Source organism: Phodopus roborovskii, unplaced genomic scaffold (assembly GCF_943737965.1).
Source record: "Phodopus roborovskii unplaced genomic scaffold, PHOROB, whole genome shotgun sequence".
NCBI classification, from domain to species: Eukaryota; Metazoa; Chordata; class Mammalia; order Rodentia; family Cricetidae; genus Phodopus; species Phodopus roborovskii.
In genome coordinates this window covers 253,639-278,847 of record NW_026126410.1, presented here as the reverse complement: position 1 = coordinate 278,847, position 25,209 = coordinate 253,639, and the positions used below count along the sequence as shown (strand labels likewise).

Here is a 25,209-nt window from a genome sequence, read left to right as displayed (position 1 = left end):
AATTGGCACATCTATATTGTGTATTACCAACAACACAGAATTGGAATATTTAAACATGGCATCTCCCATGAATATTATGTTTAAAAGCTTATGTATTTTTATTTGTGTGTGTGTGTGTGTGTCTGTCTATCTGTCTGTGTGTCTGTGTGTGTGTGTGAATATTCTCATACATCAGAATACAATGTTGGACCCCTGGAGCTGGAGTTACAGGAGGCTGTAAACGTCTAGATATCATGGATACTGGGAACCAAACTCAGGTCCTCTGAAAGAGCATTTAGCACTATGAGCCATCTCTCCAGCCCAAAAATTAACCTTAAATTGATAAAAAGAACTCTAAGATAGTAGTATGTCTTATAAATCTTACAAAAAAAAAAAAAAAAAAACAAAACCAACCAACCAAACAAACAACCCCCCCAAAAAAACAAAACAAAAAAACCAACACCAAACAAAAAAGAAACTAAATAGGAAAAGATATGCCATATGTGAGTTGAGGTCAACTCTAAGTGTTGTGCTTTGTGTATTTTTCATTTTCTTCAATGAACATGTGTTATTTTAGAGAAAGTAAAGATTGGCTCACATTGAGAAAATAAAGTCTGTGTAGCCATTTATCAGGCTAGAGTAACAGACTCTAGAGCCAGCTACCAAGTAGCAGGAAACAATATTTCTCCTCTTGTAGACACTGCAGCCATAAAATATCATTGTGATATCCAAGTCTTGAGTTTGCTTAGTTACTGAGATTTTTTTTTCAGATTTTAGACTGTCAGAAACTTGTCTGGAGTTGTGTCAGTAGGAAGTGTGTACCTTGGTTCTGACTGGAGGTCCAGGTTGATTTTACACACAGAAATACCTTCGATTTATAACTGATGTGCAGTGCTTCAGCTCAAGGCTTACTGCACATAGCAGACATGTTTACTTTTCCTTAAAGTTTATGGTTTTAGAGGATATTGGACCCTGATCCATCCAAAGCCTTTGAGCCAATCAGGCGATGCTTCTTTTGGGTTTTGCAGGACTTCCTCTTCCCCATACAGCCAACCCTTCCTCAGCAGTTCTCTATTGTAGTTAGAAACTTTAAAGCATAAACATGGTTTTGTTACTCAGGTAGAGAGTCGGGGATCAGCACTACAACACTTTTTAATTAGGAAAAAGCATGGCTACATTAAAATCTATATGCACCCCTCCATACGCTCACATGAACACACTCACACACCCACACACCCCTAGATCATACACATCTGAAGAATGGTGGTAAGGGACAACGGTAATGATTGACAGTTAACTGAACTCTCACTGGGAGAGGCACTGTTTCAAATGTTATAACTCGGTATCCAAGTTAGCCTCATAACAGCTCTATAAGGCAGAAATCCTTCCAATGTGGTTTTTAGACACTTTAAATAATTTTTCCAGAGTGATACAGCATGTCTTAGAAACAGGGCTTGAACATGGCAACATCATATCAAAACTCACATTATTAAGCATTCTGACCCTGTTCTAAACCATCCAGGAGATCCTTCTATTAGGGTCATGGATATAATGACCATCAGTCTAGCTGGCTGAAATCATCAATCATCTTTTTTCTTTTTTCCTTTCTCATATGCTTTAACTGGAATCCTCCTAACATGTTATTCCAAGTCTTTGGCAATTCTGAAAACATCTCTTTTAAAATGTTTCAATTTTCTTAAATGTCTGTATATGGTATCCTCTTCTCCATCCTTGCTGATTTTATTTATTATTTACTTATTTATAGCCATGGCTGGCTTAGAACTTACTATGTAGGTCAGGTTGGCCTCAAACTCACAGAGGTCCACCTGCCTCTGCCTCTTGAATGCTAGGATTAAAGGCGTGTGCCACCACACCTAGCTATATCCTTGGTAGTTTGAATCTAAAATAGTGTTTCAAACTATTTACCCAATTATCTAGCCCAAGAAAAGGTCTGTTCCATGTTCAATTGTCCTAAGACAGTATTTGTTTGCCCAGAAATCTCAAAAGTAATAATTCTTTAAAGTCCAGGTAAAGTGTTTAATAAATGAAGCGTTCTCTCTCTCTCCCCCCCCTCTCAGACACACACACACACACACACACACACACACACACACACACACACACACACACACACAGAGGGCAGAAACAGAAACGGAGAGACAGGAGGGGTAGACTGTGTAGGTGACATTTGAAGGCTGCAGGCCTGCTGTGAACAATGGTTAGAAGTGTGACAATCTGTAGGCTGCCTTGGAGCTCACTGCTTCTCAAATGTTTCAGCTCAGTGGGAAATACTTACCCGCTCTAAGTCTCCTTAGCCTAATTTAGCCATTAAAATGCAAGAGAGGTAAGGTGGCCTTCAGAGGAGCACGTGATGTGTCTTTATGTGACCTTACCTTGTCCATAACAGAAGAGACATTGTAGGCAGGATAATTGCTGGAGTTGTGAAGCAGTTGAATTTGGGTCATGATATTTCTTTTTAATTAAAAGTTTGTAAATTTTTACTGCATCTATTTATTGTGTGTGTGAGTGTGATGCACACATGTCACATCTGTGGAGGTCAGCAGATAACAGGAGTCGGTTCTCTCCCTCCACCACGTGGGACCTAGGGGTCATTAGGTTGTCAGGTTTGGAGTCTTGGTGGCTTGGCAGTAAGCCCCCATATCTCCCCATACTGTCATTTTGGGGGGAACACACCAACAATGTATACTGGTTCAATCAAGGCAGAGTCTACAACTTTATTTTGTCACAGAAGTCTAATAATTGATAACACATTTTTGAGCCCAAGATAATATTGTGACTTTGTCTATGAAAAAAAGGGTACCTTTTCTTTCCATCTAATTATGAACTTCCTAAAGACAGGGTGGTGCCTGTTTTTCTCTTCTTGAACCCACATAGGCACTAAACATACAGTAGAGATTCAATAAATATTAATGAACTAAACAAACAAAACTTAATGTTGGGTGTGTGCCACCACACAAGAGTGTGATCAGAGCCTCCTGGGGAGGAAGCCAGTGACCAGAGCCTCCTCAGGAGGAAGACAGCCTCAGGCTGCTGGAGACTGGGCTCCTGTGCTGTGTGCAATAACCCAGCACCACAGCCCCAGCGCTGGTGCGTATAAGTAGTGAAGCAGTAAGGCAGGTCTTCAGGCTAGAAGTGATGTGAAGTGTTTTAAAACCAAGCAGTTGTAGCATTAAATCTCCCATGAAAGAAAAGATGCTTAGCATCAGCTGGATGGTGATGACCCCAGTGTTTAAGAACTAATGGGATTTGAGCAGATGAGAAGAGGCGATTGTGTGCAAGAGGGAAGAACAACAGGAGGCAAGGTTGGGATCCTGGAAGGGCTGGAGTGTGCTGGGAGCCTTCTGGTCTGATTAGGCAGAAACTGTGTCCACAGGGATGTGGAAAGCAGCAAGTCTGGAAGTGCTATCTGGCACTGGCCGTGCTTTAAGAAGCCTTTGACAAGATAAGCTTAGGCCTGGATTGAATTTCAGAAAAGCTGGAGAATGCTTAAGAGCATGGTGCTTAAGTCAGGCAATCCTCGGTTGTCATCATGGATGTGGTACTTAGAAGCAATGGAACTTCTTTGCATTTCTTAATCCATCTGAGTTTTGCTTCGCTACCCACCTCTTTAGTGGAGGGCTGACTAACATCTACTGTGGGGACAAATGAGGCCTAGCACCTACGGTGTGTGAATGTTAGCTCCTGTTTCATGTCATTTTAAGAATTAACTAAAAAAGTGTTAACTCTTTACTCAGATAGTGTGCATTTCTACAGTGCTGTTCCTGACTCATCTGTTCCAAAGCATGAATCATCAAGAACATTAAAAGAACAAATTGTTCAGAATATTACATGTGTCCATTAAACATTAGAGACATTAAGTTTTGTTTGTTTAGTTCATTAATATTTATTGAATCTCTACTGTATGTTTAGTGCCTATGTGGGTTCAAGAAGAGAAAAACAGGCACCACCCCTGTCTTTAGGAAGTTCATATTAGATGGAAAGAAAAGGTACCCTTTTTTTCATAGACAAAGTCACAATATTATCTTGGGCTCAAAAATGTATTATCAATTATTAGACTTCTGTGACTGAACACACCATTTTATTTGTTCATAGCAACTCTTTTTTTAATATTTTATTTATTATAACACATTGTTCTATACCCGCATGTATGTCTGCAGACCAGAAGAAGGCACCAGATCTCAGTATAGATGGTTGTGAGCCACCATGTGGTTGCTGGGAATTGAACTCATGACCTCTGGAAGAATAGCCAGTGCTCTTAACCTCCTTCCCCCCTTTTTTGCTTTTTGTTTGTTTTATTGTTTTTTTTTTTTTTTTTTTTTTTTTTGAGACAGGGCTTTTCTGTGCAGCTTTGAACCTGTCCTGGAACTTGCTCTGTAAACCAGACTGGCCTTGAACTCATAGAGATCTGCCTGCCTCTGCTTCCCGAGTGCTGGGATTAAAGCTGTGCACCACAGTGTCCAGCTATGAATGGAGTTCTCAAAGAGGTCTCTTCTAGTTTAGATGACATTTGACCACAAGGCAGGTTCACACACAATGACTTATAATTAGCTGTGTTTGGTTAGCATAAGCACAGTCTAAAGGTGTCTCTGAAAATAACATTTTTTCTTATTGAATATTTTCTTTCTCTCTTTTAAATCAGGTATCAGATTGTAATGGAAATAATCCAAGCAACCACAATTAGCAGCTTCCCTCAGCTGAAGGGGCACAAGGGTAAGAACCAATTTGTTTTCTTCAGTATACGTTTGGAAGGTCCTCAGTCGGCCTTGAGTCCCCTCTCCTGTCAGGTTTTTGGCAAATGTGGACCATTCTGCTGACTTAATTAAATAATTCAAATCTATTAAAACAACGGTCTAATGTCATTAAAGAAAGTAAAAGTAATTTTATCCTGACAAGTCTTTGTTTTCTTTGCGCGCGCGCGTGCGTGCGTGTGTGTGTGTGTGTGTGTGTGTGTGTGTGTGTGTGTGTGTGTAGGTCCATGTATGTGCACATACATATTGAGACCAGAGGACAAGTTTCTACCTCTCAGGGTGGGGTGAAGGTGGAAAGGCTCTTTCCCTGGCCTGGGGCTTACCAAGTATGCTGGCTAGTTAGTTGGCCAGTGTGGCCCTAGGATCTGCCTGTCTCCCTCTCACACCACCAGCCCAAACATACTTTATGTGGGTCCCTGGAATCAAATTTAGCTTTTGTGCTTTCATGATGAGCACTTTACTCTCATCAACCTATAAAATGTAGCTGTCGCCACAATCTTAGAAGGTCGGAACTAGAGCATGTGTTCTGTTTTTATCTGAGTGGGTGTTGCTTTTCTCATGGTCAGTGAGATGTTCATTAATGTTTCTGTTTGAACTATGCTCTGGATAGTCATGTAAATGATCCTAGTAGGTTAGTGTCGTCATGGTTCATTTAGTCTTTTCCATCAGGTAAGTGTTAATTGTTAAGATTTTTCCTTTTTACAATTGTATTTTAGGTTTTCCATTTTCTTTAACTTTCTTTTTATTTATTCTTCATGTGTTTCACACTATTCATCTTGACCCCATTCATTTCCCCATCCCTTTCTATCTGCCCTCACCCCTTGCAACTCCCCTTGCCCCCAATAAAATGAACTAAAATTTAAGAGGAAAAAAAAAAAAGGATAGAAGGAAAAATCTCATCACGGAAGCTGTAGCATGACACAGTGCTCATTGCAATGGGTTGTTGGTCTGGTTCGAGGCCTCTGTTTTGTGCTACACTATAGATGCTGGGCCCTCTCTTGTATTCCTCTTGGATATCCTGTTGTTGACCTGTCATGGAGATCCTGCAGCTTTGGGTCTGCAGGATCAGCCTCTTTACATGCTCCAGATGCTCCAGTAGATCACAGATGGTGGATGTTGGGGTGGGCTGACTCATAAGCCTGGTTCTGGGCCTGGGAAGCTGCAGGCTTGGTCAACCCACCAGCTCTCCCCTATCCTCACCACTGGGGTGAGGTCTCCTGCATTGCCCCAGATAGTTCATCTCTTGCAGCCTTGAGCTGGTTCTCCTGCTTTCCACACCCTCAGGGATGGCTCTCCTGCACCTACAGCATCAGGGCCAGCTCTGCTGTGTTGACCAGATGTCTTAGTTAGAGTTTCAATTGCTGGGATGAAACACTATGACCAAAGAGCAAGTTTGGGAGGAAAGGGTTTATTAGGCTCACATTCAGCATTTGTGTTCATCACTGAAGGAAGTCAGGACGGGAACTCCTGGGAGCAGGAGCTGATGCAGAGGCCATGGTGGCTTGTGCCCCCATGGCTTGTTCAGCCTGCTTTTCTTCTAGAAACCAGGACTACCAGTCCAAGGATGGTACCACCTACCATGGGCTGGGCCCTCCCCCCATTGATCACTAATTGAGAAAATGTCTTATAACTGGATCTCATGGAGGCATTTCCTCAACTGAGGCTACTTTCTCTCTGATGACTCTAGCTTGTGTCAAGTTGACACACAAAACCAGCCAGTACACCAGGCAAGGTGCAGGGGCTACCGTCCCAATTGGTGCAGCTGGTGAGGGGCAAGGACAGCTCTTTCGTGATTATGACCTCACTGCCAGCTCTCCCACCTGCCACAGGCACCGAGGGGTGGGGAGTGAGGAGGAGGGAATCCCTCCCTCACCCGTGCCACCATATAGCAGATGAGATCTCCCAGGGCCAGATCTCCCATGCTCACATTCTCGGGACCTGCTCACCACCACCCCCAACAGGGTCAACTCCACAGTGTTGCCCAGACAAGGTGCAGGGCCTGCTTTCTGGAGCGTTGCAGCTGGTAAAGGGGAGGGTCAGCTTCCTCATCAGCTGTAGGCAGGGGCGAAGAGTGAGGGCATTGCCCTCGTCTCTATCACCACACCACAGACAGGGAGGCTGTACCAGCTATACCATGCTCACGTTGTCATGGCTGGCTCACCTGAGCCCCTGTATACAAGGTCAGCTCTATTGCCACCAAGGTGAGGGACAGCACTCTCCAGAGTGCTGCAGCTGGTGAGGGGTTAGGTTGGGTCTGCCACCTGCAGCAGGTGGCAAGGGGCTGAGGGCATCTTTCCCTCATCAGATGAAGTGGGGTTCTTATCCAGGCTTGTCCTGGGGAGGGATTGGATATGAGGATGGCTTTTAGTTCTTTGTAGCTTGTCTGTTGCTCACTCATTTCCTCTCCCACCCTTACATGCGTGAAGTTGGACATGTTATTATTTTCAGCACAAAATTTACTGTAGACAGGAAAACTCCACTTTGATCTGGAGGAATGGACGTCTAGTAAACATCCCCAGATCTATTCAAACTCCTGCCAAGTAGTAGTGTTCAGAGAAAAATGTTAAGAGTTGGGCCAGAGATTTTAAAATATGTTGTTGTGCCAAGTTTCTAGTCGGCCCAAGAGCAAAAGAATCCTGGCCTGGGGACTGTGACTTGTCCCCTCCAGTCCCTCAGAAAGTAGGAGCTGTGTGCAAAGGAAACATGGAAGGTGCAGATGAGGAAAAGACTCTGGCTCTTGAGCCCAGCCCCCTAGGAAGACCATACATATCCAGCCATGGAAATCTTATAGAGTACCTCTTTGGTGATAGCAAGTAATGAAACAAGAGGCTCCCATTGAACTAGGTGGAAGTCAAACAGTTATAAAAAAAAATCATAAATATTTCAGAAGGTGCTAAGTGCTTTGGAAACCAGTGTGTCTATGTGGGCGATGGGTCGGGGTGTAGAGCTGAGGCTAGTTTTGTCTTTGGTAGTAACATGAGATGACCTCACAGGTATGGTGAACTGTGAGCATTGGCCAGGGACTTGAGAGTGTCTCCTGAACAAGGGATGAGTGTAACCCTAAAGGCTGAAGCTTGGAGGTCTATTTGAGGAAGATGCTGTTGGTTGAAAGAGATAGGCTGGAGGAAAACTGACAGACATGAGCTTACAACAGTGCAGTAAGTAGTCATGAGGGGCCGGCCATGCCTGGGTTTAGAGACTTGAGCTGTACTCTGAATGAGGATGGGTGTCCTTGAAACCCATGGTAATGGAACCTGGAAGACCAGTTGTGTTCCTCTCCTTATTTTCATTGTTCTTATAGGGAAGATGCTTAACTTCTAGACAGAATGACAGATGTTTTAATGAGTGCACCCGATGGGGATTTTTCTTACCACCCTCATCTTTTCTGTAATTTTCCTTGTTGGTGTAAGTTTAGCCAGGAAGCCATTTTCTCATTGGGTTACTGCAGTTCCAGGTTGAACTGTTAAGAGTGGTGTGGTGCAAACCCCTCTCCCAAAACACACACACACACACACACACACACACACACACACACACACACACACACTTGCTCAATGTTGCCCTAAATGGAAAGAAGCTCTGCACCCAGGGTACCATGTTGTATATGTTGTCCACCTGTTAGTTACTTAGCAGCTGCCTTAGCTACTTCCATTGACTGGATTTGTTTATGTAACTCTTACTTAAAAAAATGGCTCCAAGGCACAAGAGTAACGGTGATAGCAGTTTTATTACAGTGTGTTGTTTTAATGTGTCTAGTTCATTATTGTTGTTAATATCTTGCTTGGCCTAGCATTTAAATTAAGTTTTATATTGTTTGGCATATAAAGATGAAGGCACAATATATACAAGTTTTGGTACTATGTGAATCTTCAGGTATCTACTGAGGACTTCGAAGATACTCATCACAGATAAGAGGAGGCTGTTGTAGATGGCCATCTTCTCCCTGTGTTTTACATTGTCTTCCCTTAGCATTTGTTATTCTTTCTTCTATATATCTAGTTTTATAAATGCATCATTGATACTGGATCTTAATTCAAAGGCAACAACAAATAGTAAACTGACTTTCAAAAATTAAAAACTTAGATACCAAAAAAAGAAAGTAAAAAGAAATCAGGAAAATGAAAAGAAGTAAAACATGGTACTGTAGACTTTTAATCCCAATACTCAAAGGCAGAAGTGGGTATATCTTTATGAATTTAAGACCAGCCTGGCCTATGTCTAGTGTTCTAGGCTAGCAAGAACTACAGAGTGAGACCCTGCCTCCAAAAAAAAAAAAAAAAAAAAAAAAGAAAGAAAGAAAGAAAAGAAAAAAGAAGAGAGAGAGAATGAAAAGGGAATGCAGAAGGGAAGACAAAGGCTCATACAGGTCTTGTATCAGAGGAGCTTGTATCCAGCATCCACAGAGCTCTTACAACACAGTCATCAAAACACAAATAACCCAACAGAAAAATGTGCAGGGTGACCCATTCTGCAAAGATGAGCAAATGGTCAAGATGCATGTGAAAGCAATACCATTGTATGATAGGGGAATGCACATCAGCACTAATATGAGATAGCATTCTATACCTCCTAAAAATGACTGAAGTGACACCCGATAGATAACACTCATGCCAGTGAGACTGTAGAGAAGTTGGACACGCAGTCCCTGATAGCTTGGCAGTTTTTGAAGATATCCATCATGAAGTTACCATGTGACCTAGCCTTTCCATTCCCTAAAGGAAATTCCATTCACTAAAGGAAAAGTGAGGTTGCATCTCCACAAAAATTAGTACATTACCATCCACAGTACTATTATTCAAAACTCACAAAAAGTAGATAAAGAGTATATCCATATAATGGAATATTGCTCAGCAGTGAACAAACTTTGAAAGTATTGTAAAAGAAACCAGACACAACAGGCCACACATTGTATGATTCTATTCACGTGGGATGTGTAGAACAAACCAATCAGGCAAACAGTAGAATCTTAGTTTCCTATGGCTATCAGAGTGGCTTGAGATGCTTGAAAATGGAGGGGGACACAGGAAACATTCCCTATTGTGATTGTAGTGTGAGTTGCACCACTCTGAATTTATGTTTGAAAGAACTATTTAGTTGCGTATAAAAAAAAAAGTGTGTGAAATTGATCATGTAGAAATTATATCTCAATAAAGTATATTAGAAATAGAATGGGTGGAGATTGAAGCTTCACAGCAGAATTATCTTAGGCAGGGTGCTAGCTGACACCATAGAGGACACTGAGGATGGTTAGAAATTACTAGTTCCTAGCCCTTCTCCAGTGGTTAAGCACAACAGCATGTAGGAGTGGCTAGCCTGGCCATACCTCATGGCAGCTCTTGGATCAAGTGTTTCCCCTTTAAGTTTGGGTCTTGGTTCTGACTTCATAGTCCTGCTTTATCCAGTTTGGCTTTTAAATAGAGGCTCTACTTGAAATTTAGGGCTCCATATTTCTACTTCCTCAGAGCTGGCTTGATTACCTCAAGCTGAGAGTTCAGCAGTTGATCTCCCAAGCCAGGAGAGTGTTGTGGCCCACATGGAGTTGGAGTGAGGGGGTCACTGAAGACAGGCAGAGCCTTCAGTAGGGAGGAGTGCCTGGAAATAGATGTGTATCAGAGTCCTCTAGAGGAGAGGACTCTGATGGTGCCTTGGGAACTCACACTTGGCTTCTGAGCATGAAGATGACATTGTGTGTGACAAGGAGATTTTTATAGCTAACTTATAAAATAGTGCACAGTTTGTTTCTGGTTTAGTTTACTCAACAGACTGTCTTCCACCAGACTTTATTCACTGAAATATGGACAAGTGTATATGGATTGGATCGTCCTCATTAATTACGTTAAGCATTTGTTGATCTTGGGATTAGAGGAGATTGGAAGATACTGGCTAATTTCCAGGATCAGTTTCCAGTCTTCACTCTCGGACATTATTGATTACTTGTATAATTCCCATCAGAAGTATGATGATTTAAAAATCTATGCAGACCTTGTGATGCAACTCAAGCTATTTCAAACACTTGATTGTCTTCCCCTTCTTTTGATATGCATATTTTCCCCTTGTCTTGGGTACTGCCTCTTCCATAGACTCCTCACTGCACTCAAAATACATAGGCCTTCTTGTTTCTGTGTTCATCTTTTCTGCCAAACAATTATGTATACTCTGTTTCTGCTTCACATGCTGCTCTCTTACTCTATTGCTCTGCCAGGGACCACTTGCATATCAGTTGTATTTAATATCTATTATCTCTTCTCTGAGCCAACGCTACTTCTCTGATGTTAGGTAGTTCAGAGAGCCCTTGAGATCTTCTAAGATGCTTCATATCAGAGGAGTATGCCCAGGCATCACTAGAAACAGGTCTTTCTTTACTCAGCAAAAAATTTTTGGGTGCCATTTGTATTAGGTTGAGTAGTGCAATGAGTAAAACTGTCCCACTAGAGGTCATAGTCTAATGCAACAATACTTACATTGTCCAGAGTATAGTTGTGTCACACCTGTGGAATGGTCAACCTGGAACAGAGTAACACTGTGTGGAGTCATAAAGGTTGAGCATCTCTCAGTCCCGTTGGGTGTGAGGCAGATAGGAGTAGATGGTCCTGCATTCACAAAGTCAAAAAGAGTGGTGAGACATCCTAAGTGTTTAGCCTACATCATGTGAGCACTGTGCTGGTTCTTGGCATCCAATGGCGAGGCGAGGCTTGATAGGTAGACAGGGCTGGATCTGAAATGTCTTGACATCGTCCTTCACCTAGGTCTTCACCTCAACACTTGGGGGTTATGCTGCGCACCCAGATCTATGTTCTAACTCTGGGTCTGTCTCCTTAACACACTGGCTGCCTGGGTTCTAAAGCTAGTGTGAGACTGAAGCAGCACAATCACTTTGGAAATGCCTCACATGCATGTTGGACCCCATAAACTAAAGGAAGCACCCCCAGGGCCAAGACATGGGGCATTTGAGGGAGGAAAGGGAACTACGGGCACCCCAAAATGAGGCTGTGCCAGGCCCATGGGCTCTGTTGTCTCCACGATGGAAGATGTGGCTCTATCATGGGCTTATCATGGTTTCTACTTTCACAAGGGTGATGTCCACTGAAATGAAGTGACACTTGATGCTATGACACTTTGGGTGGTAGGTGTGATAAGGTGATCCTGTTTGTTCTTTACTCAAAAAGAACATAGCAGCCTCAAGTTGAAAAGGAAAGCAAACATTGTTGAGTTCCCAGGTGGCTTTAGTTTTCAGTAGCTGCTGGAAAATGCTGCCAGCTTCCTGTTAGGATATCATCTTGAACCTTGGGTAAATCCTAAGTAAATTCTATGTTCATGTTCCTCAAACCTTCTGACAGGAGGAGCTGGTAATGGAACCCCCCCCCCCGTGTGTGTGTGTGTGTGTGTGTGTGTGTGTGTGTGTATTTCAAAGTGAACACTTTCTTTTTTTGAAAAATTAGCTTTTACAAGTGTATATTAAACCCACACAGCATCTGGTATGTACTGATTAATTTGAAGCAAATTTCATTAGCTCACACAGAGGGAATTCCAAAATATTTTTCCTCTTTTGGATCATTTCTGAGTTTGTCCTCTGGTTACTGCAACTATTAGCCAACACAGGATAAGTTTGGAAACTGATTTTGAAATCAGGTGACAGCAGCTTCCCAACTCACATATGGGAGAACATTCATGGTGTATTCAGACACGTATGGAGCTGCCGTCTACCTATGACAGTGAGTACTAGGAAGCTGATTCTCTCCTGCCAGTAAGCGTGTTTTCTGATACCATGCCTGACTTTTACATTTTGATGTGTTCAGCCTGCCTTGGGACTATTTCAAGCATTGCATGTAGTGACTAAGGTAGGACATGAAGAAAGTCATGATTAGGCCGAGGAACAGAAGGTCTCTAGGGAACATGTACAGAAACTTTGCTCAGTCTGCACTTAGAGAGAAATGAAGCGTAGACCCTAATCAAATCTCCAGGGTGTGTTCTAACTCCTGCAAGTGTAGCTTCCATACTGGGATTACTTCTGTGTTTTTAATTCAGTCCTTACCTCTGTTCTAGACTCATCGATTAATGCTTGAGTTGATGAGTGAACTGTGTCAAACCAATGTGGTTGAAAGGCTGGTAACAATATGGCTAACATTCTGATGATTACTACCACTTTAGCCAGCACTCACAGAAAATGTACCCTTGAGTGTCCTAAGCAACAGCCATGTCTCCCGCTTTTGAGCCTGTATTTGGGGTTAGGCTTTAGAAGTAACTCCTCTTTTTAATGTGACGCTAGCTGTGATTCACATTCAAGAGGATGTACTCACTCACTGGGTGCTGAATCGGCTGAATGGGTGCCAATCTCAGTCTCACCAAGTCTGCGAGGGTCCAGGCTCCACTTGATGATAGATGTCTCCATGGAGTAACTTTTAGGGCCTCAAAGTATGGGTGCCTTGTGAGCAGGTGGATGTCATGCTCAGTGCTGTGAGACTCCAGGTCAGTGACCCTTAGTGATCTGGATTTGGAAGTCAGAGTCACTTCCACCGTGGTTGTAAGCCCACTGGATTCTAAGAAGAGAGAGCATATGTCCTGCTTTCCATTGGGAAATTGCTAGGAATAACAGACATTGCTAAGGAGTATGTGAGACAGAAAATATTGGGGCCACTTTGGAGAATATCTACTCCATAGTCCAAAATGGAAATTGTAATCTTCCACAAATCCAGTTTTTTTTTCTCTAGTGGTCCTGATCCAGTAATTGACCCCATGTTTTCCATTTGTGATTATAGCAAAGTTGTAGAAGCCGCATTTAATGCTTCTTTTGTTCTTTTTAGTCCTAGTAATTTGTCCTTTAGTCTGCTTGTTGGCCACTGGCTCTGCAGTCTTTAGTCTACTGTAGTCCTTTAGTCTACTGTAGTACCAATGCTGTGAGTTACCAGTTCATTCCCGCCCAGCTCAGCCTCACTGTGACAGTCCTCCAGTGGGCTTTCCTTCAAGCCAACAGTCTTTCCCTGCTTGATCTGGTGTGTGTGTGTGTGTGTGTGTGTGTGTGTGTGTGTGTGTGCGTGCGTGCGTGCGCGTGCAAGGGTATTCCTATGTAGTCTGATAAACACATTCATAGTGTATATCCTGATTGATGTCTGTGATCCTGACAGAGGCAGAGTCATTTTGGAGGAGAGGACTATAATTGAGAAAATGCCCCATCAGATTGAGGAGGAACAGGTTTATTTCATCTTACATTTCTACATCACCATTAAGCCATTAGCTTTCCTTTCTTGTTCATCCTCAAGCTCTTATGTGAATATCAGTATCACAACATAAAAACATATTTTGAACTTTAAAATCCCAGCCCTTATAAATTCAAATACTTATAAAACCCAACATCTCATTAAAATATTCAAAATCTCTCTACAGATCTAAAATTACAATGTTCCTCTAAAACATCCACAGTTACTCTAAAACACCGCATCTATTTGTAAAATTCCAAAACCGTTTTTCAAAAGTTCGGTCTCTCATCTGTAGGTTCCTATAAAAATCAAAACTAAGTTAAATAACCGTTCCTCCCCAAGTTGCTTTCTATCCTGGTATTTAATCACCACAGCAGTAGGAACCTTAAGTAAGACAGCAGCAGACCTCTTAAAGCTACTAAAACCTCTGCAGTACTGTGGGATTGAAGAACAGAGTTTTCTTCCTGTGTCTTCACCTGCCTGTTTATTTGGATTTGAGCTCCCATTTGCACCTGCTACGCAGGGCCTAGAGCTGTGTTCCTCCTGGCCCAGGCTTCTTGCTTCCAGTCCTGCTAGTCCTTCTGTCTGCCACATTCTTTTAATTGTCCATGGTTGCATGAATATAATGTTCTCAAGAAAGCCCAGGCTAGATCTTTGCCAAAGAATCTGAGGGTGTCTATATATTCTGTTCTGCCCTCATTACACTTTTTTTGTTTGTTTGTTTTTCAAAACAAGCTTTCTCTGTATTGCTTTGGAGCCTGTCCTGGCACTCACTCTGTAGCCCAGGCTGGCCTCAAACTCACAAAGATCTGCCTGCTTCTGCTTCCTGAGTGTTGGGATTAAAGGCATGCACCACCACCACCTGGCTCCACATTACACTTTTAATTGTTCATGCTGTCTTTGTTTCTTTCTTTGGTAGATGCTAAAGTAAAGCAACTGGTCTTGAATCTCAGTCAAGCCAGTGCCCGACAGACACACAGTGAATACTCAATACATTTTACACTTGAGTAAGTTCTATAAATGGTTGGATTTTGTATCTGCGAACCTGTACATATTTCTGATGAATTCTCATCTGTCGAATTTTCATCTATTGTTTAATATATAGCACATTAAAGCTGGGTATGGTGGTTCATGCCTTTAATCTCAGGTGGCAGAGGCAGGTGGGTTTGTGTGCAAGCCTAGTCTTCAGAGCAAGTTCCAGGCTAGACAGAGTTACACAGTGAAATCCTGCCTCAAAAATCAAATCAAATAAAATGAAATATATTAAGATACAGCACAGCAGACACTGTTCTGGTTCGGAGTTGCTGTGTTCTGTCTCCTGACTGACCACTCTCTCTCTTATTCAAGGTAAGGAGTCGGCAGCCATGAAAACTGATCTCTTGAGGGCCAGGAACATGAAAAGATATATCAACCAGCTGACTGTGGCAAAGAAGCAGTGTGAGAAGAGAATCCGAATCCTGGGAGGTCCTGCCTATGACCAGCAAGAAGATGGAGCCTTGGATGAAGGGGAAGGGCCTCAGAGCCAAAAGGTAGGGCGTGTAGCTTCTTGTTTGACCATTATCAGTTTATCATGAACAGTGTGACTATATGCTTATTATTTTTCTATTTTAATGTTTTAGACATGCTTCATTGCTACATGTTGTTGGTTTCATGAATAAAAAGCTATTACTGGGTGTCCTTGAATTCTGTAAATGACAAGTGATGGTAGGCAGTGTATATGTCTATGTACGTGTGTACATGCCTGTGTGTGGTTACATGCCCATGTGTGTGTTCACATGTGTGTGTGTGTTTTCCAACCTTCTTTTCTCAACTCATTTGCTCTTCAAGAGAAACATTTTCTGTTTGCAGAGCCTAAATTACAGAGTCACCCATTATCAACTAGATAAAAATTTCCACCTAAGAAGTAAAAACTATTTCACTTAACTCTAGCCAACTTGCTGTGAGCTATTTCTTGATATTTAGATAATGAAGTAGTATATTTGATTATCTTGCCCAAAGCCACATAGATAGGATGAGGCAGAACTAAATAAAGACCAGATGTGGTTGACTCACAAATCTTAGTGCTTTCTGCCTAAACCATAATGTGGCAGTGGCCTTTGTGCTGTGCCCTGGACTATCTGCTCTTGGGGATTAAATCCCATAGAGCACGGGGATACTCTCTAAGTGCTCTATTCTAGGTGCAAGGATCACATTTGTCTTCTAAGAACTGGAACAGTTTGGATGGAGCAAACTGCCACAGTCTGTCCCAAGGAGCTTGGGGAACAGGGCTTCATGGCAAATTACAATCCCATCAGAACAAGAATTGTTATCTGTGTCCTGATATCAAATAGGTATCAAATAAATGTTTGTTGAATAACTAAATATTTAATATAAAATTAGTGATTTTTGAATATTCAGGAATCTGAATTTAAAATTTAGAAATCTGATAGCTATTTCATCTTATCAGGTATATTACTTTACATTGTGTATGACCCGAAGATGCAGTTTTTCCATGAGTGTAGAAGTTAAAAGCAGACTGCTATTTGAAATTGCATCTTTAGGAAATCTGTCTTCCCTGGGCATTGGGCATTAGTGGCTCACACCTTTAATCCCAGCACTCGGGAGGCAGAGGCAGGTGGATCTCTGTGAGTTTGAGACTAGCCTGGTCTATAAGAGTTTGTTCCAGGACAGGCTCCAAAGCCACAGAGAAACCCTGTCTCAAAAAACCAAAACCAGAAAAAAGAAAAGAAAAAGAAAAAAGAAAATCTGTCTGTCTTTGGGTTTCTATTGCTGTGAAGACACACCATGACCACAGCAACTCTTAATAAGAATACGTTTAATTGGGGCTGGCTTACAGCTCAGCGGTTCAGTCCATTATCGTCATGGCAGGAAGCATGGCAGCATGGAGGCAGACATGGTGCTGGAGTGGCAGCTCAGGGTTCCTATATGTAGATCAACAGGCAGCAGGAAAAGAGAGTGACCCTGGGCCTGGCTTGAGCATCTGAGACCTCAGAGCCCTCCTCCAGTGACACACTTCCCCTAACAAAGTCACACCTATTCCAACAAGGCCACACCTCCTAAATAGTGCCATTCCCTATGAACCTACAGGACATTTTTATTCAAACCATCCCACTTTCTTATATTTTCTTAATAGATTCTTCAGTTTGAAGATATTATGACCAATCCTTTCTACCGAGAGCGTTTTGGAACATACATGGAGCGGATAGACAAGGGGACTCTGATTGGCTTTTGGGAGTCTGTTGAACACCTGAAGACTGCTAACAAGGTAGTTTACTTTAAAGAGTATTAATCATTAGTTAATGAAAACTCAATGATGCTTTAGAATAAGTCTATTTATCTGCCTATCTATATTTTGTTTGTTTTTGAGACAGTGTTTCTCTATATAGTCCTGGCTGTCCTGGAACTTTCTTTGTAGACCAGGCTGGCTTCAAACTCACAGAGATCCACCTGCCTCTGCCTCCAGAGTATTGGGATGAAAGGTGTGCACCACCATGTCCGGCTTAGGATAAGTACACGTTAAAGGAACATTGTACATCATTATATTATGACAAAAAAATTAAAGTGTATTTTTATAGAAGATGCTTTGACCAAATAGTCAAGGGGAATATTTACAAGTGTACCAAGAGATTAGATTTTATCATTTTAATGAACTACAAAAATATGCATCCATCCATGTTGCTCTTATAAAAGACTAGATCTCATCCCTGTCGCTTAAGCCTCATAAACTTGCTCTGCCATTATGTGGGTTTTCATTCTTTATGTTTGTAATGAACACTTTTTATATTAGTTTTTTTCCCTTTTTTTTTCACATAAAATATGATCAAACAAAGGCGCACAAACATTTTTGGTTTTGAATGCTTTTGAGAGCAAAGACAATATGCACTATATTTAATAAGTTCTAAATGCATGTTTTAGAATTAAAGAACGTCTAAATATTCTTTGTATAGGTAAATATATCTAACTCACATGTATACCATATATATTAACATATAGCATTTGAGTGATTCATTAACGTAAGTGCAAAGAGCATTTAATTTCATCTGCATATGAATATGACTAGAAAAGAAAAACAAATTAAGTACCTGATATATCACACATGTACTGAGCAGCTAAATTCAGTCTTGTGCTATTTTAAAACTCAGGACTATTCTTAATTTATTACTCAACATAATCATTAGCCTTGACTCTAGCTGACTTTGGCTGCTCTCGAAAGAATATTGTAAAGTGTAAAGAGTTTTCCCTAACTACTGACTATAGTTGGAAGTTTTTCAATGAAATAAAAGCATGTTAGCTGCCTGTAAGTAGCTGTAGTCTGATCTGACAGCCTGATAAATGAGTTGTCTTCACCAGGCAGTGGTGGCACACAGCTTTAATCCCAGAGCTTGGGAGGCAGAGGCAGTTGGATCTCTGTGAGTTCGAGGCCAGCCTGGTCTACAGAGTGAGTTTCAGGACAGCCAGGGCTACACAGAGAAAACAACAAAAAAAAAAAAAAAAAGAGAGAGAGAGAGAGAGAGAGAGAGAGAGTTGCGTTCCTTAGTTTATGTCTTCTTATGACTGTTTGGAAGTCTGTATAGTGTTCCTGGAGTTGAGGGAGCACCCCTGGAACATATAGGATCATGTCGGTGGGAAGAGTGTTTCATTTTTCTACAAGTTACAGCAGTGACCCCAGTGTGACTCTCGGGACTCAGCTATCGGGTGTGGCTTGGGAACAGTGGAGTTACTCTGAAGCGTTAAGTCTGAAGAATACCCACTGTGTTTTTATCTATGGTTACTCTGTTGGCTTCTTTCTGGGCTGAGAATTTCTTTTCATGTTAGCACTTCTCATTATTGCATCAGATCAAAGTCAGTAAGACTTTAGTTTCTAAGTCACGTCTCTGTGAAGTTGAGGGTCTGTTGCGATAGGAGAGCCACTCTTTCTCTTAACTTAATCTTCCTTGAGCATTCTGCAAATATTAACTGCTCAATCTAAGTATTCATCTCACAGAAGTGGTGGTTTTATTTCCAGGTCTGATACTTCCTCCCCTGAATGTAAATACAGAAGGCTAAGACCACAAGTTTCCAGTTCTGGGGTCCATCTACCTTTGGCATGTAGGGAATTTAGTGGGAAATAATTGCTCTCTTCATCTTCCTGTCTTTTCAGAATGAAATCCCACAACTAGTTGGTGAAATTTATCAGAATTTCTTTGTGGAAAGCAAAGAAATACCCGTGGAAAAGTCACTTTACAAAGACATCCAGCAGTGTCTGGTAGGAAACAAAGGCATTGAGGTGTTCAGCAGAATCCAATCTGATGTGTACGAGATGCTGCGGGACAGGTATTACCTGTTGTTCATCGTCAGTGACCTGTATGAGGGCCTGTTGATGAAGGAAGAGGAAAAGCAGGATGCACAGCAGACTTCCGACAAGGATGAGCTGGTGAGCCACGTTTAACTTTCACTTGCTCTCTTCTGTGGTAGTTCCTTTTCTCCTTAACAACCAAATACCTGACAAGAAGTTAAGGGAAGAGAGGTTTGAAATGTCACTGCATGGAAGAATGTGTTTTATTTCATATAAGCAGAGGGGTGGCACACAGCGCACCTAGAATTGTAACTGACTATAACACCCTCACGTGTGTGACATTGCTTCTCATGAAAGACTAAATAAATTCTCTGAGTGAGGACAAGGTGTAGGATTTTGTCCTAATGTGTATCTTTATACGTAATAAGCACGAACATCCAAAACTGAAAACAGCTTGTTTTTCTGGAATTAACAGGACTTCCAGTTAATTTAATTTGCTGTTTGCTACAATTAATTAAAAACATCCAGGAAGCAATCTGGGAGAAAGTTAAGGAGAAAAGACCGGAAGAGAGTCCTGAGCAGTTCCGTATAGTGTTCACAGATGGAAATTAAGTAATCTATTATTTGATAGCCACAGTCTTCCCAAATCACATTGCAAATGCTATTTACCTGTAAAATACATGTTGGCTTACATAATACATTTTCAAGAGCAATACTGAATAATATCCACACTGAAATACTTCTAGTAGAGTGTGGGTTTGAAGACTTTTTAATTCATCTGTTTATAAAGCATATTTTGATCATGTGTCCCCCTCCGCCAACTCCTCCCCAAATACAATTTTAATTTTATGGTGTCAGTGTCCCACTACTCCCCCAAAACATGAGCACCAAAATGCAAGGGAAACTCACACATACAAAATGAAAATTGGAAAAAAAAATGAGCAAAAGACGAATAAGATAAACAAACAAACAAAAACCCAAAGCAAAACAAAATAAAAAATTCACTAAAATGCCATGGAGATGTTAAATATGGACATTTTATTATTTTAAAGTATTTCATAATACTGTTAGAAGGCTGTGGAGGGTGAGCTCTGTTTTCCGCAGAGATGGAAAGGAGAGCATTCCCCTTGTCCCACAGATTCTCGTGGTTGGGAATTGATCCATGGGTTTCCCCTCCCACTTGGACTGTTATATGTCTTCCTTTCGTGCATTCTGAGCATTGTTTTCAAATGACTTGATTCTAGCTTTTGCTGGGGAAGGAGAAAAACACTCTGGAAGTTCTCCAGCAGCCTTCTTCCCTTCACGGGAATCTAGTGTTTGGGGACAGGATTGTGCAGTGGGTGAGAGGTGACTTTCTGTGGTGCTAAGACATGCTGGCTTACTGTTTTTCTGCCAGGGTTCAGGAAGTGAGGCTGGCGAGGAAGCCATAGAAGGCACCAGCGAGATTAGCGATCAAGGCAGCTTTGCTGTAAACAAACTTCGAGAGCTGAGTGAGAAGCTTGAATATAAAAGGCAAGCTCTAAGTTCTATTCAAAATGCACCAAAACCTGATAAGAAGGTAACTGTCCTGCTTTCAAGGATGTCTCTGAAAGTTTGTCTTCTTTGTAAATAGTAGTTTTCCCTTTATGTTGAGAACTGTCCGCTTCATTAAGAATGGCAACCAACCAGGATCAAGGAGTAGGTTCCATTGTTTGTGCTTTCATAACCAGGGGAGCCGCAAAGAATTATGAAAACTGCTTCACTAAAATCCAAGTTTGAAAATGTTAGATATTCCCTTTTCATTGCAATTCTGAACACCTGTTACACTGGTCCCGAAGAATTTGATTCTTCCGTTTGCTGGGGAAGGGGAAAAGCATAGTTAAAGTTTTTCTTCAGAATAGGGACTGGAGAGATGGTTCAGTACTAAAGAGCATGACCTAGGTTTGATTTCCAATACCCACATGGCAGCTCACAACTGTCTATAACCCTAGTTCCAAGGTATCTGACACCCCTGTCTTTCCTCTGCAGGCACCAGGCACACAGACATTGCTTAGACACACATGCAGGCAAACACTCACACATGGAAAGCAAATTAAAGATCTTTGAAAATTAACTTAAAAAAATATAAACAACTTGGGGCTGGAGAGATGACCTCTGGGTAAGAGCACTTGTTACACTTGCAGAGGATCCAGGTTTGGATCCCAGAACCCACATGGCAGTTAACAACTACCTTTAACTTCAGTTCCAGAGGATTTGATGCCCTCTCTGTCCTGCATGGTGAGGTGCTTGCTGTGTAAGTGTGAGAGCCTGCATTTGGATTCCCACACCTGTGTAGAAGCAGGCATGGAGGTGTAGGAGGCAAAGGCATCACTGATGAGACAGGCAGCTCCTAGGAGCCCGATGACCAGCCAGGGTGCCCAAAATGATGGACTGCAGGTTCTCAAGTAAGGTGAGAGGCGATTGAAGAAGACACACACACACACACACACTGTTGTACCCAAACTCTGACCCCCGCACCCCCAAAGCACCAAGAGACCCAACCTGATGCAAAAGCAAGAGTCTTTGATTTTTCCTGGTTCCCCTATCCATCCCACACCACAGGCAGAGTAGGAGGGAGCTCAAGCAGCAGTGGGGCAGGGCATATGTTGGGGTAGAAAGGGGAGCGTCTGGGGGTTCCAATAGTTGCATAGCAGCAGTCTCAGGATTGGTGCAACTCCAGCCCTGGGCAACCTGTCTGGTGTTGATTGGTCCGCTGCAGCTGCAGGACGGTTGCTATGCCTAGAGGCCCTCCTAGGGTGGTTGCTATGCTCTGTTATCAGTAAATTGTTATCAGTAAGTCACATCCAGAGTCTGCCAGCTAACTTCTGATTGTTCCCTTGCCACATAGAGGGTATCTGGCTCCCTAAGGACGAGGGCAAGGTCAGGAACTCAGCACATGTTGCTGAGTCAAGGACCTTTGTCTTGCTGTGTCTTTTCTGCAGCCTGTTATGGCTGCCAAATCAGCCGGCTGGGTGAGAGCCTGAGCCCTTCAACACACACACACACACACACACACACGCGCGCGCGCGCACACACACACACACACACACACACACACACACACACACCTTTAATGTAAAGAGCAGCTCACAAATTGGTACTGTTTTTGCATCTCTTTGGAATCCAACAAGGTTTCTAAAGTAGAGGTGTGATTTGTTCTACTCTACAAGTCTCCTCCAGCTTTTCTGAATGTGCTGAGGGAAGCAACTTGTGGTAAAACAATTTTAATGACTCACATTGGGTCTCCATCTTCTTTCATGATTATCCAAGGGATTTTGTAATGGGAGATTATTTTGGAAACAATGCTGTAAGCAAATCAAGGTGATAGAAGCATTCAACAATCTACAGTCAAAATACTAACTCAGGTATAATCCAGTCAGTGTTCAGGTAGAGCAGTGGGCCTTCTTTGAAGAAGACACTGGAAAAAGCCCTGGAGAGTATAGCCCATTTTGTCACTTTCTAGAGTTGTGATAGAAAAAGGAAACAAGTACCAGGCTTCCAGAGTCGTCATGAGAATAGATTTATTTCCCCTCAACATGGAGCTGCTCCCAGTTAGTGTGTTAGCCATAACAAACAGAATCAGCTGGCGCAATGCACAGACAGCCTGCCATGTGATGTGTTCTTCCAGAACAGTTGTGTTTATTCTGGATTAACCCTTTTAAAATAAGATGTATTCCCAGGAAGCCATATGAAAGATGAGTAGGAGAGTATTCAGTGAAGTATTTTCTGTTTGGGTCGTCACTGGGCTGAGAGACATTCTTCAATCTGTCTTGAAAGAATTTATAATAATTTTGGGCTAAGCATTCTGAGCCATAACTACATGAAGGGACCCTCAATCGATTAGGAGGCTTCAGTTTTGTGATGGCTTAATTTGAACATTAATCTCAGATCCCAGTGAGGGCAGTCCTCATTTCCTGTTAAACCAGGAAATCTCTGGGCTGTGCAGGGAGCATTCCACTCCTGACAGTTGTGCCAAGGCTCCAGGAGGAGGCTCATCTACCTTGTAAGTCATTCAAATTAGAAAATGTAAAATATATAAAATATGTGTAACAGGCATGTTTTTATTATTTATTTTTAAAGATTGATGTTGAAAAGACTTTAGCAATCTAACAGTTAACAGACACCTAGGGAAGCCCTTTCCAGGATGATTATCTTTTTCTTTTTCTTTTCTTTTTTTTTTTTAGTTAAATATGAATCTGCATTTCATTTGTGTAATAGTGTTCTTCTCGATCAGGGCTTGGCCTAACACTCCACCTTTTGGATCTCTTGACCAACAGTATCATAAGCTGTTGCATGTAAAGTTAGCCCAGGTTTTACATTATTTCTATAGAGAAATTCTGATTCTGAAGCAAACTGTAGTTTTCACAGAAGCTAAGAATAATTGCGTTGTGCTCTGCTGATGACATGAAAAGCCAGAAAAACGTGGGACTGGCTAGATGGTTTGTTTAGTCAGTGGTGTTTGCTGCACAATAACAAGGACCTAAGTTCAAACCCCAATCCCCATGTAAAAAGCTAAGCATGACAATGTGCTTAATGTGTGTATAACTCAGTGCTGGGGATTGCAGATAGGTGTGTTCTCAGTGCTCGGGCCAGCCGTGCTACCCAGAATGAAACACAAACTCCAGGTTCAGTGAAAGGCCCTTTCTCAACAAATAAATTGGAAAGCTACTAAAGATATCACCTGACATCAGCTTTTGGCCTACACACACACACACACACACACACACACACACACACAATCAGTGTGGCAGTCAGCAGTCTGCCCCCAGCTCTCAAGAGTCATACATGCTGTTTCTATGGGGGAAAAAAAAAATCACCCAGAGTTAGTGATGACATTGAGGACAGGGAGCTTCTCGTGGCCTTCTGAGGCAGGAAGCTGTGAGGACTTCTCAGAGACAGTTTACTGTCTGTAAACTGCAAACATACATGAAAGATGTGACATCCAAGGAGGGGCAAGCATGGCATTTAAGATGTAATAGGTCAGTAGTCATGGTTTCCTGTTACAGATAATGCTGCTGTGAACATTGGTTTACAGAAATCATTTCAAAATCCTGCTTCCAATGCTTCAAAATCCCGCTTGTAGATATATGTTCCCAAAAGTGCAATTGCAGGGCTCTCGGTGACTCTGTTCTTTATTACTGGAGGAACAGCCATCACATTTTCCAACTTTTGTTCCATTTTACAAAACATCCTCTTTTATTTTCTGATACTCCTCATCCCAGTAAAGGGGTCTCATTGTAGTTTTGACTTGCATTTCCCTACTTACCGGTGTCAGTGGCCATGTTTTCATGTGCCTATTAGCCTTTCATGTATTTTCTTTGAAAAGAATGTGTATTCCCCATTCTTAACTTAGGTTGTTTGGTGTTGTTACTGAAGGTCAGACGTTCTCTTTATGTTTCTATCATTCAAGCTTTATCAATATGTTTATGTAAGTATTTTCTCCGCTCTGGTGCTTCGCATCTTCACTGTTATGTTTTTTGTTTTTTGTTTTGTTTTGTTTTGTTTTTTTCTTTTGTTACCTGTGTCTTTGGTGTCATACCAAGAAATTACAGCTAATTCTGGAAGCATTCAACATTGCCGCTGATTCCCTCATGTTCTGTTTTGTAGTTTGTGTGCCTTTGTGACTGGTTATTCTTATTTAATGATTGGGGTCCACCTCCATTCTTTTGCATGGGGCTATCCAGTTTTCTAGTGTCATCTGTTGAGAGGCTCTTGGCCCCCTTATTGAAAATTATATGACCACATGTTTTCAGTACTGTAGCTTTATAAGTTTGGAAGGCAGGAAGGGTGAGAACTCTAACTTTGTTCTTATTTTTCAAAATTCTTTGGGTTTGGGGTGTTTCTTGAAATTCCATATGAAATTAGGAATGAATATTTGTATTTCTGCCATTGAGATTATGACAGTGATTGTATTTCATGTGTGATTTTGCTGTTATTGCAGTAATATTAAGTCTTCCAGGTCATGAGCTTTGGG

The 25,209-nt window shown here is 41.8% G+C and overlaps 1 protein-coding gene across 3 annotated transcripts in view; it reads left to right on the top strand.

The window, feature by feature from the left end:
• Positions 1–25,209, top strand: part of Snx25 (sorting nexin 25) — a 93,742-nt gene that overhangs the window by 51,201 nt on the left and 17,332 nt on the right. For all 3 annotated transcript variants that reach the window (XM_051182362.1, XM_051182361.1, XM_051182363.1), the window contains 5 exons: positions 4,640–4,710; positions 15,290–15,471; positions 17,076–17,207; positions 19,083–19,355; positions 20,614–20,775. In XM_051182362.1, coding sequence (XP_051038319.1) covers positions 4,640–4,710; positions 15,290–15,471; positions 17,076–17,207; positions 19,083–19,355; positions 20,614–20,775 — 820 coding nt within the window. The remainder of the gene's footprint in view (positions 1–4,639; positions 4,711–15,289; positions 15,472–17,075; positions 17,208–19,082; positions 19,356–20,613; positions 20,776–25,209) is intronic.